This window comes from Sycon ciliatum, chromosome 11 (genome assembly GCF_964019385.1).
Source record: "Sycon ciliatum chromosome 11, ocSycCili1.1, whole genome shotgun sequence".
NCBI classification, from domain to species: Eukaryota; Metazoa; Porifera; class Calcarea; order Leucosolenida; family Sycettidae; genus Sycon; species Sycon ciliatum.
This window is the reverse complement of record NC_088653.1, coordinates 8,555,358-8,575,345: the sequence shown is the minus strand read 5'-3', so window position 1 is coordinate 8,575,345 and position 19,988 is coordinate 8,555,358. Positions and strand designations below refer to the sequence as shown.

General features: G+C 47.5%; 2 protein-coding genes across 3 annotated transcripts in view; both read right to left on the bottom strand.

Moving 5' to 3' along the window:
- Window positions 1-14,372, bottom strand: part of LOC135827319 (uncharacterized) — a 38,186-nt gene extending 23,814 nt beyond the window's left edge. The window contains exons 1-2 of one of the 2 annotated variants that reach the window (XM_065339844.1): window positions 14,137-14,372; window positions 488-749 (exon numbers count right to left, since the gene is read on the bottom strand). In XM_065339844.1, coding sequence (XP_065195916.1) covers window positions 488-707 — 220 coding nt within the window. In that variant the 5' untranslated portion in view covers window positions 708-749; window positions 14,137-14,372. Of the gene's footprint in view, window positions 1-487; window positions 750-4,792; window positions 5,080-14,136 lie in introns of those variants that run through there. The other variant, XM_065339843.1, reaches the window with a different exon arrangement.
- LOC135827056 (uncharacterized) lies at window positions 738-11,095 on the bottom strand. The gene is made up of 2 exons (XM_065339579.1): window positions 8,474-11,095; window positions 738-749 (listed from the first exon to the last, which is right to left on the bottom strand). Exons 1-2 carry the CDS (start codon window positions 11,093-11,095, stop codon window positions 738-740), a joined length of 2,634 nt encoding a protein of 877 aa, XP_065195651.1.
- Window positions 14,373-19,988: the final 5,616 nt, after the last annotated feature.

Genomic DNA, 19,988 nt, shown 5'->3' with positions numbered 1-19,988 from the left:
CGCCACAGGCCAACATGGTTGTCTGTGGGTCTCCGGCTATCGACAACATAGTCAAAAGGCTCTTGTCTCAGAGTGCAGCCACTCGCGGCAAATTATTTTCTCAGTCGAATGAAGCTCTGTAGATCTACCGAAGACGACTTCTCAAACAAGCACGAGTGCACTCGTACTTTTCTTGGAGCGAAAATCATGGAAAACACAAACTTCACGCGAACATTCGCACACATATTCGCAAGCCCAGACGTGAAAATCCATGCGAACGTTTGTTCTGCAAAACCTCTCTACTAAGTTCGCTTTTCCACTCCCGAGGCAGTACCTCTTATCCGAGTTCCACTGCATCTCACAGAGAGCCATTCGAATGAATATGCCCGTGTTGCTCAAAACGAGAGCCATTACAAGCAGTGGACCATGCAATGACCCTTGAAATGACCCTTGAAATCAAGTCCCACACGTTTGTTCCTCCATAACCTAAAGCAATCACTTCACTTACCAGCACCATCAGAGAGAGCTGGATCTCTCTGATCAGCTGGTTGTGACTGGCGGTCGGAGCTCTCATCAATGCTGGACCCTAGAGCTGGATCACTCTGGTCAGCTGGTTGTGACTGGCGGTCAGAGCTCTCATCAATGCTGGACCCTAGAGCTGGATCACTCTGGTCAGTTGGTTGTGACTGGAGGCCGGAGCTCTCATCCTTGCTGGACCATAGCCCCATTTGTGACAATACCCTTCACCAGTGTTGTCACTACACGGATACCTGAAACACAGCAACACACAAACACAGCAACACACAAACACAGCAACACACAAACACAGCAACACACAAACACAGCAACACACAAACACAGCAACACACAAACACAGCAACACACAAACACAGCAACACACAAACACAGCAACACACAAACACAGCAACACTGTCATATACTACCATGTACAGACAAATCCACACATTGTCGACTACCAGCACCTGCAGACACTTTTACACATTAAACGGTGATTTCTGCTGATCGGATCTTACAAACACTTTTACACGCTATTCTGTCTGATTATTAGAAATCCTACGGACAGTGGGAAAATCCCTGCTTTCATCACTACATGTTTCATGTTCATGTTGCAATGGGCCAGCAAAATTTATGTTCTCAGTTTATAAATGAGAGAGCAGGTATGGATACAGTACTGGCACTAATGACAGTCCAGAGACCTCGCTATGTTTTGTTTTAACTAGGGCTGTAACTAGATACTATATACGCTGTCAGAAAGTGCAACCACTAGGCAGAACACTGACAGAGTACTGAGACATTCGACCTGACACCTAGCTTCAACACATCTCCGTAGCGGTAACCAACAGCCTTCCAACTCGGAAGGTCCAAGGTTAATTTAAGAAAAGACCAAAGAGGGGAAGGCAACCGCAGCGAAAACGAGCACAAGCCACAGTCCCACGGCAACAAAGAATGTCGACTGTTACTGGTTTGTTAAACCCTTTCTGACTGTATAACAGTATCTAGTTACTGTATAACAGTATCTAGTTACTGTATAACAGTATCTAGTTACTGTATAACAGTATCTAGTTACTGTATAACAGTATCTCGTTACTGTATAACAGTATCTAGTTACTGTATAACAATATCTAGTTACTGTATAACAGTATCTAGTTACTGTATAACAGTATCTAGTTACTGTATAACAGTATCTAGTTACTGTATAACAGTATCTAGTTACTGTATAACAGTATCTAGTTACTGTATAACAGTATCTAGTTACTGTATAACAGTATCTAGTTACTGTATAACAGTATCTAGTTACTGTATAACAGTATCTAGTTACTGTATAACAGTATCTAGTTACTGTAAAACAGTATCTAGTTACTGTATAACAGTATCTAGTTACTGTATAACAGTATCTAGTTACTGTATAACAGTATCTAGTTACTGTATAACAGTATCTAGTTACTGTATAACAGTATCTAGTTACTGTATAACAGTATCTAGTTATTGTATAACAGTATCTAGTTATTGTATAACAGTATCTAGTTACTGTATAACAGTATCTAGTTATTGTATAACAGTATCTAGTTACTGTAAAACAGTATCTAGTTACTGTATAACAGTATCTAGTTACTGTATAATAGTATCTAGTTACTGTAAAACAGCAAAGTCTAACGAGTCACCAAGTCTAACGCTTTAACGGCCAATTCTTTTTCGTTATTTGAAAAATACGTTGTCGCTAGATGTCTGTGTAAAGATGCGCATACAGATGGGTGGCCATTGTTAAACTTTCTGCACGTTATCATGCCAAAATTACAAAAAACGTTTTGTTTGTTTTTTTAACTTTTTATTCGTTAGACTTTCCAGTTTTACAGTGCCTAGTTACTATGGTATCTAGTTACTATAGTATCTTGTCACCATAGTATCTAGTATCTATAGTATCTAGTTACAATAGATACTATGGTATCTAGTCACCATAGTATAAAGTTTCTATAGTAACTAGTTACTATAGTATCCAGTTACTATAGTAACTACCTAGTGGTGTACAGTTACTCTAAACTCGTATCAATGTGTACTTTTCATTTCTATACTTATTATCGGCTCAACATCCGGGTTTCAAAAATATATAATAATTATGCGATAATCACAATATTAATGAAAAGACGTTTCTTTCAGTTTTATAGAAGTGTAAGAAATTGAAGTGACACTCATCATGACCTACTTGAAAGCAAAGCATAGCAAGGGGACTGGTATTTCCAGCCCACTAACTTGTAAACCCATCATTAATTTTCTGGATTCCCCAGATTCTAAATCGAGTAGTGGTGTACGGTGGTTAATATTTTTTTATTTTTTCCATTCATAACACTGGGTTTGATCCTGAACACACACTGACAGGTCAGCTACATACATAACACGGGGTTTGATCCTGAACACACACTGACAGGTCAGCTACATACATAACACGGGGTTTGATCCTGAACACACACTTACAGGTCAGGTACATTCTACGGAGTAGTTGTATTATACTATGGTGCTAGCTTATCGTTTTTTTCTTCTTCCTTTTTTCCAATTGTTGGCACACATAACGTGGTACTGAAACACGAACTATCTCCCTGCATGCATTCCTTCCATACACTTTGCACGCATACATATCCTACCACGTTGGTTCACGTTATGAACCTTGCGTTGAAAGCCCTATTTGAATATTTGACCAGCTTTCTTTACTGGTATGGTAATGTAGCAGGCCAGGTATGATACGCCAGGTAATGAGGGCCCTACGATGTACACACACACACACACACACACACACACACACACACACTCACACACAGATACACACACACACACACACACAGATACACAACGAGAGGGCTTGAATGAACAAGAGCAACTCAATATGCTTCGTTTTAACTTTCTCCGCATCATTACAATTGTCGCTTTCTAGAGCGATTTTTCAAATTTATTTTCTCCACTCGAAGTGAAGAAGTCAGCTAGAAGTTTGTGGCCTCCCGCTTTGCTGCACTTGCGGCTGGGGTCGACGTCTTCACCAGAATTTAAGGCAGACCCTCCAGTACTCAACAAAACGGTGAACAAGAAGCGAGTTCAAATTAGTCATGAAACTTCGTTTTCAAGCAATCGATGCCTCCAGGTGGCGGGCAATGACGGCAAACTAGCTTTTTTGAAGTACACCGTAACGACCACCAGCGACATGGGGTAAGCAGTTCCGCACCTTCTTTCCTTGACAAGCGCTTCGCTGGTTTTGTTGGTGTTTTCAGGCCTGCTACCTTCGCAGCAACATGCGCCACATGTAACGCATTTCAGGAATTTGAGAACACTTTGTTCTTGCCATGGTCAAATTCAGCATGCCAAATTCAAGAGATATACCAGGATTCGTATCCCTGAGCCTTTTTTTTTTAATTCACGGTTCGCGTGGGGGACTGGTACGAACTCCAGAAATATGATACTCACTCTGGGCGAAATAGTGCGAAACGAGAAGAATTTGTTTGGTGCGGAAGAGAGCTCCAAAATCACAACGGCTTTCGTAACAATTGCGAGGGAAGGGTCATACCAATGTTCGAACACAGAAAACAGTGATTCCGCCAGCCTGACTAAGACAATCAAGTCACAAACATTGCGATGTGCGAAGCGACAATTGTAGTGACAAAACCTGCTCCTGATAATAAGATTTTTTAAGGGGGACGTGTCCCCCAGACCCCCTCTTTCTTTTCGCCTCCCTTCGGTCGTACAACTTCTTTAGAACCTGCATGGTGGCGCCCTGCAAAGTGATCTGTCAGGGATTAGGACTGTCCTGGAAAGAGAACAAAATGCAAACCCCAACAGGACTGGAACCTGCGACCTTGCTTGTCATGAGCATAGCTCTAACCATCAAAGCTATGGCACTGAGCAGAACCTAGAAAGAGCTGACAACTTTTTCACTAAAATTTCAGCTCAAAAAAACTTTCCAAATAATTTTGTTTTTTTGGTGAAAGGTCACCGTTTCCGATTGGAAAAAGTCCCTTCTTTGGAATTTGACGAAATTATTCATCGACTAATTTTCTCTGCTTGTAAAGCACACGGATTGAGAGTGAGTGGATATTGCAGAAGCCAAAAATTCCTTCGCGTTTGAATTGCCGTTGCTGCGCTTCACTACGAACAATACAATACCATGCGGACAAATGTGAGCACACGACACGGAGTACTGTACATCAGCAGAAGCCTTTTCCAATAAATCGTTACGGGTTAGGGCTGCTGTGCTACTAGAACTCAGCGCACACCTTCAGTGAAACTTGGGGACTGAATGGGAGATGCTCACCTGACTTCAAGCCAGGGAGAAGCACCTGCTCCCGATAACGGCCGGGTGGTTCCTGTCCGGCGTCCGCTATCTGGTAACGTTGACCCGGACGATTGGTAGTCCCACAAATCTAAAAGCCACCTGCCGATGGGCAGGTAACGAACGAAAGCGCTTCACTTCCGCGACCAGATTGCGACGGAGCGTCACTCAAATTCCCAGAAAAGAACAATATGAAGGGCCGCAAGCAGAACACGCATCCGCCCAGAACACCCACAGACGGCAACGAGCAAGAAAAAAACGATTCCGCATTCAACTAAAGCACGGACGGTGCATGCAGCAGTCCAAGATCTTCTCTACACGTTCGCTGCACGCTCCAGCGGCCAGAACTCTGTGGCTTCATTCATCTGTCTGATCTGACAGAAGATGTAGATCTAAGCGTAGATTATGTACATGACTGTACAACATGACATCAGATTCTACTGCCTGCTCCACACTACAAAAGTACAGTGCTGCTCGTGTACATCCATATGTAGGTCTACATAATCATTGCGGGTCGATCTTTCTGCTGACAAGTGACATGATGCTCCCACACCAACAACGAAATGAAGCCGACTATCTGTGTCGCCAGAGCAGAGCTCTTGAGGCGGACTAGCTGTTCAAGTGTCATCACATGCAACAAAGCTGAGCGATGTCGCCTGTACTAAAGATTATGTAGACCCTACAATACTCAACGTACACGTCACGTGGTACACAGCCGGGATAAATCGTAGTAGAAGCAAGGCAGGGCAGAGGAAATGAGATCGGTTTTTTACAGGCGGTAGCTACAGCCAAGGCAAAGGGCGTAAAAAGGCTGGCGGCATCCACAGCAGCACTCTACAGAACACATTATAGCAATAAAAACTGCTTTATGGCAGTTTTCTAAAAAAAGTTATTGTGTTCTAGTCCATGGACCCCGTCTAAAAAGTAAGAAATTAACGAAATGTGATAGCTGAAAATTAAAATTTCACACAAAACCTCACAATCTAGTTACTGTATAACAGTATCTAGTTACTGTATAACAGTATCTAGTTACTGTATAACAGTATCTAGTTACTGTATAACAGTATCTAGTTACTGTATAACAGTATCTAGTTACTGTATAACAGTATCTAGTTACTGTATAACAGTATCTAGTTACTGTATAACAGTATCTAGTTACTGTATAACAGTATCTAGTTACTGTATAACAGTATCTAGTTACTGTATAACAGTATCTAGTTACTGTATAACAGTATCTAGTTACTGTATAACAGTATCTAGTTACTGTATAACAGTATCTAGTTACTGTATAACAGTATCTAGTTACTGTATAACAGTATCTAGTTACTGTATAACAGTATCTAGTTACTGTATAACAGTATCTAGTTACTGTATAACAGTATCTAGTTACTGTATAACAGTATCTAGTTACTGTATAACAGTATTTAGTTACTGTATAACAATATCTAGTTACTGTATAACAATATCTAGTTACTGTATAACAGTATCTAGTTACTGTATAATAGTATCTAGTTACTGTAAAACAGCAAAGTCTAACGAGTCACCAAGTCTAACGCTTTAACGGCCAATTCTTTTTCGTTATTTGAAAAATACGTTATCGCTAGATGTCTGTGTAAAGATGCGCATACAGATGGGTGGCCATTGTTAAACTTTCTGCACGTTATCATGCCAAAATTACAAAAAACGTTTTGTTTGTTTTTTAACTTTTTATTCGTTAGACTTTCCAGTTTTACAGTGCCTAGTTACTATGGTATCTAGTTACTATAGTATCTTGTCACCATAGTATCTAGTATCTATAGTATCTAGTTACAATAGATACTATGGTATCTAGTCACCATAGTATAAAGTTTCTATAGTAACTAGTTACTATAGTATCCAGTTACTATAGTAACTACCTAGTGGTGTACAGTTACTCTAAACTCGTATCAATGTGTACTTTTCATTTCTATACTAATTATCGGCTCAACATCCGGGTTTCAAAAATATATAATAATTATGCGATAATCACAATATTAATGAAAAGACGTTTCTTTCAGTTTTATAGAAGTGTAAGAAATTGAAGTGACACTCATCATGACCTACTTGAAAGCAAAGCATAGCAAGGGGACTGGTATTTCCAGCCCACTAACTTGTAAACCCATCATTAATTTTCTGGATTCCCCAGATTCTAAATCGAGTAGTGGTGTACGGTGGTTAATATTTTTTTATTTTTTCCATTCATAACACTGGGTTTGATCCTGAACACACACTGACAGGTCAGCTACATACATAACACGGGGTTTGATCCTGAACACACACTGACAGGTCAGCTACATACATAACACGGGGTTTGATCCTGAACACACACTTACAGGTCAGGTACATTCTACGGAGTAGTTGTATTATACTATGGTGCTAGCTTATCGTTTTTTTCTTCTTCCTTTTTTCCAATTGTTGGCACACATAACGTGGTACTGAAACACGAACTATCTCCCTGCATGCATCCCTTCCATACACTTTGCACGCATACATATCCTACCACGTTGGTTCACGTTATGAACCTTGCGTTGAAAGCCCTATTTGAATATTTGACCAGCTTTCTTTACTGGTATGGTAATGTAGCAGGCCAGGTATGATACGCCAGGTAACGAGGGCCCTACGATGTACACACACACACACACACACACACACACAGATACACACACACACACACACACCTGTCCTGTCCTGTAGAGTCACTGCCACAAAAGGGTCACGTGATCCCATCACTGGGAAACTTGAGAAGAGAGAGAGAGAGGACACGACGCTCGATGACGCTCCAGGTGCACGGGTAGTCGCATCCGCTTGCCGCATATGCACACGTGCTGGAAGGCTGAGCGCTCCTCTGCTGTTGGTCTATGCGCCACCCTTGAACAGCGATGCCTTCCCCGTCCCCGGACACCGCGAAAGCAGCGACCACACCTGTCACAATGCGCGGCACAACATCCCTCCGCCGGTGCCGACGCTCCGGTAGTTCCAGGTGGCACTGCGGCATCCACCGTTGAGGCACACACATGCCGGACCAAGCCACCGCGGCTTCTCAGCCACCGCCCACAAAGCCCGCACTGACTGGCGCCCCGCTGCTCAGACACAGGCCGCGCACGCTCCTCCAGACACTTATGCCGAGCCATGTCTCCTTTCCGTGCAAAATCCCGTCCGCATACCGTACATACCACTCGGGGCGGAGGCTCAGGCACATTGTCAGGCTCTTGGTAGGTGCTGCGCCACTCCGCGCGAGACTCACATGCAACATCATACCATGATGCCTCCACGCCACGGGCACGTAGATCTCGGACAGCACAGTCCTTCCATCTGCGGCGTGGGCCATGTGCTGGGCGACGCTGCAAGAAGGAGCCAAACAGTACCTGTTTTGGGATGCGGTTGTCCGGCATCCGCGCCACATGCCCCAACCACTCCAACCGCCGATGTGCAATTTTGTCTTTAATCGTCTCGGAGTCTCCCCAGCGCACCAGCAGCTCTTCGTTGGTGATGTGTTCGTCCCACATCCGGCTTCGAGAGACCCCGAGGATGGATCGGATGCACCTCATGCTGAAGGTTGAGAGCTTCTGCAGGTCATGCTGAAGGGGCGTCCAGCACTCAGAGCCATACAACAGCAGGGACAGAACGCAAGCATTGAATACGCACCGCTTGGAGCAGATCCACTACAGAACCGAGGTATTTGAAATGCGGTACGCATTCCACCTCCGCTTGACCAAGTTGGAGGGGAGCGCGGTCAGTAAGCGTGATGCCGGGGCCAACAACTACAAACTGAGTCTTCGTTGCACTGATGGTCAAGCCGAATCCCGACGCCACCTCGTGAAGACAGCACAATGCTGCCCCCGCTCCAGACCGAGTCGTAGCGAATAAACAAGAGTCGTCAGCAAACTGGGAATCTGTTAGGTAATGGTGTTGGTCGTCACGGCGGGGTTTACGGTATAAATCGCTGCTGTATGCTGAGCGGAGCTCGAAGCCAACCCCGTCAACTCTCCTGACGCGGTGTTGCCACTGGGTCATCACGGCCCACATAAAGATATTAAAAAGGACCGGCGCCATAGAGCACCCCTGGCGAAGACCATTGCCAATGCTGAACGGGTCTGATAATATGTTGTTGAACTGCACCGATGCTGACATGGGGTCGTGGAACGACTGGATGATGTTGATAAGCTTTTCTGGTACTCCCGCACGGCCGAGGACCTGCCACAGACACCCCCTGGGCACTGAATCATAGGCCTTCTTCAGGTCGATAAACACAAAAAATCCCTTGGCCTGATGTTCGATTGACTTTTCCATGAGCTGTCGGACGGTGAAGATCATGTCAGAGCAGCCACGCCCTCGCCGGAACCCGCACTGGGACTCAGGGAGAAATTCCTCTGCGAATACCTGCAGCCTTCTCTGAAGGACACTCGCCAAGACCTTGCCGACCACATCCAGCAACGCAATGCCCCGCCAATTGTCGCACTGCGACAAATCTCCCTTCTTAGGAATGGGGATGAGGGTAGCATCCGCCCACTCCCGCGGAACGCAGCCATCCCGCCACACATCTCCAAACAGCTCCATGAGCTTGTTGTTGAGCTCCTCGCCACCGAACTTTAGCAACTCTGGCTGTATCCTCAATGAACCAGCAGCGGTGCCATTGCGAAGTCGAGAAATGGCCTTGGAGATCTCATGCATGGTTGGTGCTTCCTCAAGGCTCGACACTACAGGTCGCTGCTCAACGCAAGCCATGATATCGGGGTTGTACGAGCTCTCTGGGTTCAGGACAGATGTGAATTGCCTCTGGAACCGCTTGCATTGATCCTCAGTCGACTGGCACAGGTTTCCATTCTCGTCCTTAATGGCGGAAGTCTTGCACGGAGTTAATCCTTCACATGCAGCGTGGATAGCATGAACGCATTTCCAGACGACTGCCCCGTTGAAGCGCGCCTCTGTTGCCTCCTGTGCCTTATTCAAAATCCAAGCCTCTTTGGCATTTACAACGGCTGCGCGCGCCTGCGATCGAGCAGCCCCGAAGCTGGCCCAATACGTGTCGCCCCTCTGCTGATCGTGGGCAAGCCACTCCGCGTAGCACTCATTGCGGGCGCGCAGAAGGGGCTGTATGGTTGCAGAGTTGTCATCATACCAGTCGGCCTGACGGCGTTCGCTCGGGCCCAATACATCAGCGGCTGTGGCAACCACGGTATTGCGCACATGGGTCCACTTCTCCCCAACGCTACCATCGCTGCTCCAGCAATCTCGCAATCCAGCAGATAAAGCGGCACGATACTTGTCCGCGGTGGTCACGCAGCGCGGGGGGCGACGTCCCACATCGTTGACGTCTTGTAACGTGGATGCGCAGGAATCCGATTGATCATGCTCGGCCACCGCCTTACTCCGCAGCTTGCCGACATTAAATCGGCGCCCCCGGCTCGCTCCACGTCGGGCAACCCCCACCGGGCGATGCGGGAACTCAAAGACTATACAAAGCAGCTGGTGGTCACTGCCACACTCAGCACCACGAACAACGCGCACGTCCCTGCAAAATCGCCGATGATCCTGACGCATCAAGATATAGTCGATGCAGTGCCACTGCAGAGAGCCGGGGTGCTGCCACGTCCGCTTGAAGATATCCCGCTTGGGGAACCAGGTGTTGCAGATCCACAAATTATTTATTGCTGCAAACGACAGTAGCTCATCTCCAGAGGAATTCAACTGTCCAAAACCATGCATGCCGCGCACACCACTCCAGCCATCGTCAGCTGTTCCTGAACCCACACGGGCGTTGAAGTCTCCAAGCAGAATACAGCAGTCCCTGTCAGGAACGCCAGCTATTACCTCCTGCAACTGTTCGTAAAACTGATTTTTGCTGGCACGCGGAGCTGCATAAGTCGGAGCATACGCACTGACTACCGTCACCCATGCGACTTCTCCCCCACGCAGGGCGAATTTGAGACGTGCAGTGACAAGACGAGGGCCCACAGCCCGCCAGACCGAACCACCATTCTTCCACGCGTCTGTTGCAAATTTATTGAGTGCCAGGGCGACTCCTTCTCCTCGTCTGTTGCCCGGAGCTCCATCGCCAGGCACGGGGCGACCCGAACACAAGATAGTAAAACCGTCAACGACATAAATGTCATCGCCGAACCAGTGTGTCTCCTGCAATCCAGCCGCCGCCACGCTCAACCTGCGCAGCTCGGCAGCAACACGACGACATTTCTTGTCCTCTGCTACTCGGCCAGAAACGCTCGCCGTAGCTACGCCGCCACTCCTTTCCACAATCGGAGCGAACATTCCACGACCCAAACGTCAAGCAGCGCCGTCCCTCTCTCCCACTCTTCTCCCTCTCCTTGACGTACTTCATAGCTTTTCGGAGCTGGATGGAGATATTCCACTCGGGGGCTCGTCACACCACCGCGAGTGGCGACTTCGGGCGCAGCAAGAGGTGGCGGTATCAAAAAAACTCGCCTCGTCCTCCTGCTACGTGGCTCCCGTCGTCGGCAGCTCACTGTCTACGTACTGGCCCTGGAGACAACCCTCAAGGGGTCGCTCCAGGCCTCTCTTTCGCCCAAAAGTACTCGAAAAACAAGAAAAAGTCAGGAGCAGAAAAATTTCAAACTGCCTCCTTGGGCAGCTTACTGCACACACCCTATCTCGCTGGTGGTCGTTATGGTGTACTTCAAAAGTGCTAGTTTGCCGTCATTGCCTGCCACCTAGAGACATCGATTGCTTGAACACAAAGTCTCATGACCTAAATTTGAACTCGCTTCTTGTTCACCGTTTTGTCACACACACACACACACACACACACACACACACACACACACACACACACACACACAGATACACAACGAGAGGGCTTGAATGAACAAGAGCAACTCAATATGCTTCGTTTTTACTTTCTCCGCATCATTACAATTGTCGCTTTCTAGAGCGATTTTTCAAATTTATTTTGTCCACTCGAAGTGAAGAAGTCAGCTAGAAGTTTGTGGCCTCCCGCTTTGCTGCACTTGCGGCTGGGGTCGACGTCTTCACAAGAATTTAAGGAAGACCCTTCAGTACTCAACAAAACGGTGAACAAGAAGCGAGTTCAAATTTAGGTCATGAGACTTTGTGTTCAAGCAATCGATGTCTCTAGGTGGCAGGCAATGACGGCAAACTAGCACTTTTGAAGTACACCATAACGACCACCAGCGAGATAGGGTAAGCAGTTCCGCACCTTCTTTCCTTGACAAGCGCTTCGCTGGTTTTGTTGGTGTTTTCAGGCCTGCTGCCTTCGCAGCCACATGTGCCACATGTAGCGAATTTCAGGAATTTGAGAACACTTTGTTCTTGCAATTGTCAACTTCAGAATGCCAAATTCAGGAGATATACCAGGATTCGTATCCCTGAGCCTTTTTTTAATTCACGGTTCGCAAGTGGATTGTGGACCGGTATGAACTCCAGAAAAAAGATACTCACTCTGGGCGAAATAGTGCGAAACGAGAAGAATTTGTTTGGTGCGGAAGAGAGCTCCAAGATCACAACGGCTTTCGTAACAATTGCGAGGGAAGGGTCATACCAATGTTCGAACACAGAAAACAGTGATTCCGACAGCCTGACTAAGACAATCAAGTCACACACATTGCAATGTGCGAAGCGACAATTGTAGTGACAAAACCTGCTCCCGATAATAAGATTTTTTAAGGGGGACGTGTCCCCCAGACCCCCTCTTTCTTTTCGCCTCCTTTCGGTCGTACAACTTTTTTAGAAGCTGGTGGTGCCCTTGCAAAGTGATCTGTCAGGGATTAGGACTACCCTGAAAAGAGAACAAAATGCAAACCCCAACAGGACTGGAACCTGCGACCTTGCTAGTCATGAGCATAGCTCTAACCATCTAAGCTATGGCACTGAGCAGAACCTAGAAAGCGCTGACAACTTTTTCACTAAAGTGAACCTTCAGCTCAAAAAAACTTTCCAAATAATTTCAGCCCTCACCATCGTCTACACGGATTTCAAAAGCGTCGACCTCCATTTTGAAAACATGGTGGCTGGCCGCGCTACCCGTAGGCGCACGTGCCCACCGCGTGTCTCAGCGCGAGCTTCGAGCTCGCGAGCTAAAGATCATGTCGCCCACTCATTTTCCTGTGTTTCCCCATTTCTTCGAACTCGCTCAGCTTTTGCTTCAGCTTTTGCTTCGCTCGTGCTTCAGCTCCACGCTGTAGTCTGAGTTTAGTTCTCTTGTCTTCTTCCAGCAGAATACTGCAAACTCTACAGCACGTCGAGCTCCTCCTAGAAGAGTTTCTTTTGCGTCGAGGCAGACTGTCGATCGTTTCAGTCCTATCTTGCCGTCGTCTCATGAGCGCCCCGGAAAGCAAGAGTATCTATTTTCTTGTCGTTCCATTTTCTGGCGAACTCATTCACCTACTACTTCTTCCTTTATGAAAGCTTCAGGTGGCTGAGTTCTCCCACTAGCGACAATCATGCCTTGGAAATGAACAGGATATTCCTAAGGTATATACAGCCAGTGCAGTGATGTCAGTGTACTGCGCGTACTAGTAGTTGTTTGTTTTGTCGAGAAAGAATCCCTTTCGCACTCGCGCGGGCCGCGAGGGCGCAGCACGGAAACAGGTCTATTGAATTCATTTCTTGGTCGATTTCGACAACCAATACGTCGTTGTTTTTCTTTTTTCACTGGCTATCCTTTCTCCGCTTCCGAATTGCGATGCCGTCCACCTAGAAAGCCTTGAAGTGAAACGAGTGGAGGCCGGTTTCGGAGGTAATTTTCGGCCAAACGGCAATCAAATCGAAAAATTCGAAGCGGACGATCTGTTGGTATCTATCGAAAGAAGACGTTGGCCCATAAAAAATCTTTGGAAACTACACCGTATGAACCGAGGAATTACGGTAAGTTTGAGAATTTTGGTACATTAGCTGTACGCTGATTGGTCGATTTGCGCGACCGTTGAGAAACGGGCCAGTGACGCTTTGTACAGCGTTGGTGAGGGCTGAATTTTGTTTTTCTGGTGAAAGGTCACCGTTTCCGATTGGAAGAAGTCCCTTCTTTGGAATTTGACGAAATTATTCATCGACTAATTTTCTCTGCTTATAAAGCACACGGATTGAGAGTGAGTGGATAATGCAGCAGCCAAAAATACCTTCGCGTTTGAATTGCCGTTGCTGCGCTTCACTACGAACAATGCAATACCATGCGGACAAATGTGAGCACACGACACGGAGTACTGTACATCAGCAGAAGCCTTTTCCAATAAATCGTTACGGGTTAGGGCTGCTGTACTACTAAAACTCAGCGCACACCTTCAGTGAAACTTAGGGACTGAATGGGAGATGCTTACCTGACTTCAAGCCAGGGAGAAGCACCTGCTCCCGATAACGGCCGGGTGGTTCCTGTCCGGCGTCCGCTATTCTGGTAACGTTGACACGGACGATTGGTAGTCCCACAAATCTAAACGCCACCTGCCGATGGGCAGGTTACGAAGGAAAGCGCTTCACTTCCGCAACCAGATTGCGACGGAGCGTATCTCAAACTCCCAGAAAATAACAATATGAAGGGCCGCAAGCAGAACACGCATCCGCCCAGAACACCCACAGACGGCAACGAGCAAGAAAAAAAGATTCCGCATTCACCTGAAGCACGGACTGTGCAGCAGTCCAAGATCCTCTTTACACGTTCGCTGCACGCTCCAGCGGCCAGAGCTCTGTGGCTTCATTCATCTGTCTGATCTGACAGAAGATGTAGATTTACGCGTAGATTATGTACATGACTGTACAACATGACATCAGATTCTACTGCCTGCTCCACACTACAAAAGTACAGTGCTGCTCGTGTCCAGCCATATGTAGGTCTACATAATCATTGCGGGCCGACCTTTCTGCTGACAAGTCAGTGCCATCTCCCACACCAACCACGAAATGAAGCCGACTGTCTGTGTCGCCAGAGCAGAGCTCTAGACTAGTAGAGGCGGACTAGCTGTTCAAGTGTCATCACATGCAACAGTGCTAGTGAGCGTTGTCGCCTGTACTAAAGATTATACTCTACAATACTCAACAGGCCTGTTTGTTCACCCACGTACACGTCACGTGCTACACAGCCGGGCTAGATCGTAGTATAATTAGTAGAAGCAAGGCAGGGCAGAGAAAATGAGATGGTTTTTTTTACAGACAGTAGCTACAGCCAGGGCAAAGGCAAAGGCGTAAAAAGGCTGGCGGCATCCACAGCAGCACTCTACACAACACATCATCATCATGCATGTACTGTCGTGGACATGGAAATCCGGTCGCACGTTTAGCGGCCCCATGCCCAGGGCGGCATGGCATGCATCACTAAGCGCTGCTGCTGGTAGCATCATATCAACATGTGCGCTGCATGCAACGACGACGTTCTGTACGCGCTGAGGGCGCCGGCCCTGGCCAATAGACTGGATTTACATGTCCGCGACAGTACATTGTAGTCATTCATCCTGAGCCGCTCGGGGTTTTTTTCTTATTTCGGCCAGTCCGGCCCAGTCGGCTACATAATTGTCTTGGGGGTTAGACAATGAGAAGTAGCCATGTAGGGGCGTGAGCCCGCCTTTCGCCACCGGAAGAGGACCCACACCTTGATCTGGTGAGCTGCGTCGCGTTTTGATCATGCTGACTGAGGATACTCCTTTTCACAGTTCGGACTCCACTAAGGCCGCGGTCACACATGAAAAGTTTGCACCGCTTTTAAGGCTGCATTCACGCCCGGTACAAAAATTCGCGTTTACATGACTGTACAATTCACTTGCAACGCCTGTGCATTCACACAGTCAAATGCAGTGAGTGCGTTCGATTATGCACGCGAATCGATTCACGAATCGATTCATGAATCGATTCGCGCTATTCACATCACCCCATGTGAATAGAGTGAATGGATTCCGAATCGATTCCAGGGCTTCTGACATGAAATCGAACGACTTGAATGCATGCGAATGGATTCATGAATCGATTCAAGTGTGTAATCGAACGCACTCAGTGAGTGCGTTCGATTACAACACACTCACTCACTGAGTGCGTTCGATTATGCACGCGAATCGATTCACGAATCGATTTATGAATCGATTCGCGCTATTCACATCACCCCATGTGAATAGAGTGAATGGATTCCGAATCGATTCCAGGGCTCATGACATGAAATCGAACGACTTGAATGCATGCGAATGGATTCATGAATCGCACTCACTGAGTGCGTTCGATTACACACTTGAATCGATTCATGAATCCATTCGCATGCATTCAAGTCGTTCGATTTCATGTTCGATTACACACTTGAATCGATTCATGAATCGATTCAAGTGCATTCAAGTCGTTCGATTTCATGTCATGAGCCCTGGAATCGATTCGGAATCCATTCACTCTATTCACATGGGATGATGTGAATAGCGCGAATGTTTTGTTTTTTCACGGCTGAGCGTAGCGAAAGAGTGCAAAAACGTATTTTTCACTCGCAAATATTTTCATGCGTTTCCTCTTGTTCTGCGCAACTCCGTTGAACCTGCCATCGTGGTCCTTGTTTTTCCTCGTGGTAGTTGAAGTTTTCAAGTGCTCCAGTTTTTAGTTTCCACTCGCAGCCACACAACACCACAACTCATCTATTTATTTTTTCATAGTAGATCTACAGTGTACTAGTCCTTAGTAGTAGAGAAAGAAAAGACAGTGCCGTGCGCCGTCTATCATGAATCGGTCCAGCCTACGGAAGGTCTACATCGCCTGATTGGGCCTGCAAACTGATGTACCTGAAGTTTTTGGGAGCTGCTGATCGATTTGCGAAAGGCGGAAACAGCTAAAACGAGCTGAGCGTAATCCGCCACACACCAGCAAGTTGCGTACAAGGCGGAGCAGAGTCACCGTTGACAGCTACACAAATCATTGCGTTTCGGACGACCAGCAAATATTGTGGAAGTGAAAATGTAGTTGAAAAAACAATTTGTCACTCACCTTCGACATGTCGAGTCGACACCTACCTGTACCGCAACCATACTCTTCGAAGCTTCAACGAGTCCTTGAGAATTTTTCCGTGGGCGCAGTGATGAGATCGAGAGGCTACGGAGTCGGGGATGAGTGCTGTCGCGGATCACAACATCGTTTCCCAAATGGTGGCGAAGCTCCTGGCAGAGACACGCTGAAAGACTAAGTGCTGGCAGTGGTGACACCGCAGTCATACTGAAGTAGTTGTCTCATATCGTGGCGAAGGGCAGCAAGGTCGTAGCTGACTCTCGACAACACCAGCCGGAGTTCACTGGGACAGCCAGCCAGGTTTCGGACAGCACATGGACCGGAGAAAAGATAAGTATTAGTACTTGATATTATGGATGTTTTCGATAATTTACCAAGTAGTTGACATGATGGAAAGGGGTGTACACGCCGTCGTATTCACAGGAACAAACAAACGCTCAGCCCGTACCGCCCTAGGCCCTACACAGGGTGCATGATCAATGTCACGGGACCATCAGAATGTTATGGATTTGCAGAGGGAGCTACATGACTGTATAGAGTTTGTATAGGCAACCATGAACAGCAAGATGAGTAGGTTTGTAGGTTTGTCAGTCTGAGTTCAAAAATCGGGCAACAATTGCATGACAGTAAATGTTCTCAATCGTGCAAATTGCCAGAAGATTTCCGGCCTCGTAAAATCGGGGTGTAACAGATTTCGACGTCTGCAGCCATCGGACACACAAGGTGGAACTATTGGCCGGCAGGAAGAGACAAATGTTTTTTTCACGGGTGGGGCCTACCAGACATGGTTCCGGAATAAATTCATGCAAAAGTTGACTGCTTGCTGATTTCAAACTTGTGTTCCTGAGGTGCCCATCTACCTCACTCACGTCAGATTATTAGTAGTAGTATTCACACATTTCTACCGAATGAGCACGCGGCTAAGCAGTACAGCTACAGGGATCCAGCATATGTTCTCTTAGCATAAAAGCAAGCAAAGGATAAGGAGTCAATGGGCAATGGAAACAGCTCCAAAGTGCGAGCGGTTGAGCGTTTCTGGGCTCTGATATTGGAGGAATTTCTTCGAGTTTTCGACTGTTCCAGTACACTAGGGCATACTGCGCCTACGAACGGAGTTGTTCAGGGAGTTTACTCTTCCACAGCATGAAGGACTTGCTGGAGGTCTTGGAATCTCGTTGTTTTCCTCGATATTTCTTTTTACGGAATCACTTTCCCTCTCGAAGCGCCATGGAATTGTGACTCTGCATTCGGATTCAGCCCGTACCGTGTAATGGTCACAGGTGCCACGGCGGTGTCCAGACCGTACACGCGTGATGGGAGACGATGCCGATATCCAATCTGTATGGGCGCAGGAAGCGTCAAGACGTGAGGTAGACGCGCTGCGCACCCGTGTACGCCAGCGGGAGCGCGCGAAGGGCCACAGCGGACAGGTGGATTACGGGTGCTGTCACTGCGCTGCAAACGGTGACCTGTGCAGAGACTGTAGATGTTGCGGCCTCAAGCAGCCCTGTACAAACTGCAGGCCAATGATGGATGGGAAATGTCGCAATCCGTATCCACCTCGAGCTGATGATAGAGGTCTTGTGCCGATGGCGGCGCACTCCAATGCACCAAGCGATTGTACCACAGTGGTTCATGGTTCCTTGGGAGGTGCTGACTCCAGATTTGCACAGCGGCGGGGTATTCCTGCTTGCCCAGTGCCGGTTCTACCTGGACATGAACCAGTGTCGGGCGATCTCATTCTCTCTTCTGCTGGCCGGCTGGATAGGAGCCTCGATGCACGGTCTTTACCGGTAGCTGACAATGGTGAAATGGACAATACTAGAAATGACAAACAAATTGAACTCTTTAAAACTGGAGCTGATACCAACTTACCTGATGGACAGGAAGCGGTTGATCCGCATTCCGCTGTCGACACTTTAGCTCCAGTATGCTCGCCAGACGTGTATGACACCGGGTCCTTGCCTGGGGGACTTGTGCATGGTAATTCGGTACCAACCACAAGTGACTTACACTCTGCTTCCCGGGAGACCAGGGGGCGCACGTCCGAGGATGCTGTTGAAGTGAATACCGCTATGTCGACCTTGCGTGTGCAGGGCTCAGCTGATGTCCGGACCGGCTTGGATCTGCCCGAGCCGGAGCCCATAGCTAGCTTTCTCTGTGCCGTCTGGAAATATTGGAAGACGATTTATCACTACCTTGACATCGTTCTATTCCTGCTTCGGAGATGGGGGATCGTATGAAATGATCGCACTCAAGATTGCAGCCGTCTACCAGATGCTAATGCTGCAGAAGCCGGACTGTGACAATAATAAATATGGTAAAATACTTGAGCGCCGCATGGACCAGTGGTCGAAGGGAGATTTTGCAGAGCTGCAACGGGAAGCGGACACCGTACAGACCTCTCTTCTTTTGTCCAAGAACAAACATAAACGTGATTCAGTGGGTCCGTCGGTTGACCCTGCTAGGCGTTTTGCAGATTATGTCACCGCGGGCAAAGTGGGCAAGGCGCTCCGTGGCTTGACAAGCGGTGATGATGAAGGCGTGCATTGGTTGGGCGACAAGATTGACGGACGCATTGTCCGGGATATCCTGAAAGACAAACATCCACCCGCAGAGCCGATGGGCGAGGACGCCGTTATTAGTGGTGATCCACCTGCTCCACCTCATCCGATCTATTTCAGCAGCCTTGGCCGTCATTCGAATAAGAGTGCAGCACTTCGTATGCAGGGTGCTGCGGGGCCGAGTGGTGTTGACGCCGAGAACTGGGGGCATTTTTGCGCTAGTTTCTCTGACGCCTCCAAGGGCCTTTGCGATGCACAAGCATCGTGTGCAAGGCGTTTGGCCTACACATACGTGCACCCAGCATCTTTGTCGGCTTTCACTGCGTGCAGATTGATAGCGTTGGACAAGCAACCCGGTGTTCGGCCGATTGGAATAGGTGAGGTCGCTCGACGCATTAAAAGCAAGGCCATCCTCTCCGTCGTAGGCCAAGCCGTTCAGGAGGCGGTTGGGTGTATACAGCTATGCGCTGGCCAAGATTGCGGTATAGAGGCGGGAATACATGCGATGCAGCAGGCCTTTGAGATGGATGACACCGAAGGAATTCTGATGGCGGATGCAAGTAATGCGTTCAACAGACTAAATCGACAGACTTGCTTAAGAAATGTTCGGCACTTGTGTCCATCACTTGCTACCGTTCTGATTAATA

Bases quoted from the DNA above. Each gene is read 5' to 3' on its own strand.
- LOC135827056 (XM_065339579.1), bottom strand. From the start codon at position 11,095: ATGTTCGCTCCGATTGTGGAAAGGAGTGGCGGCGTAGCTACGGCGAGC.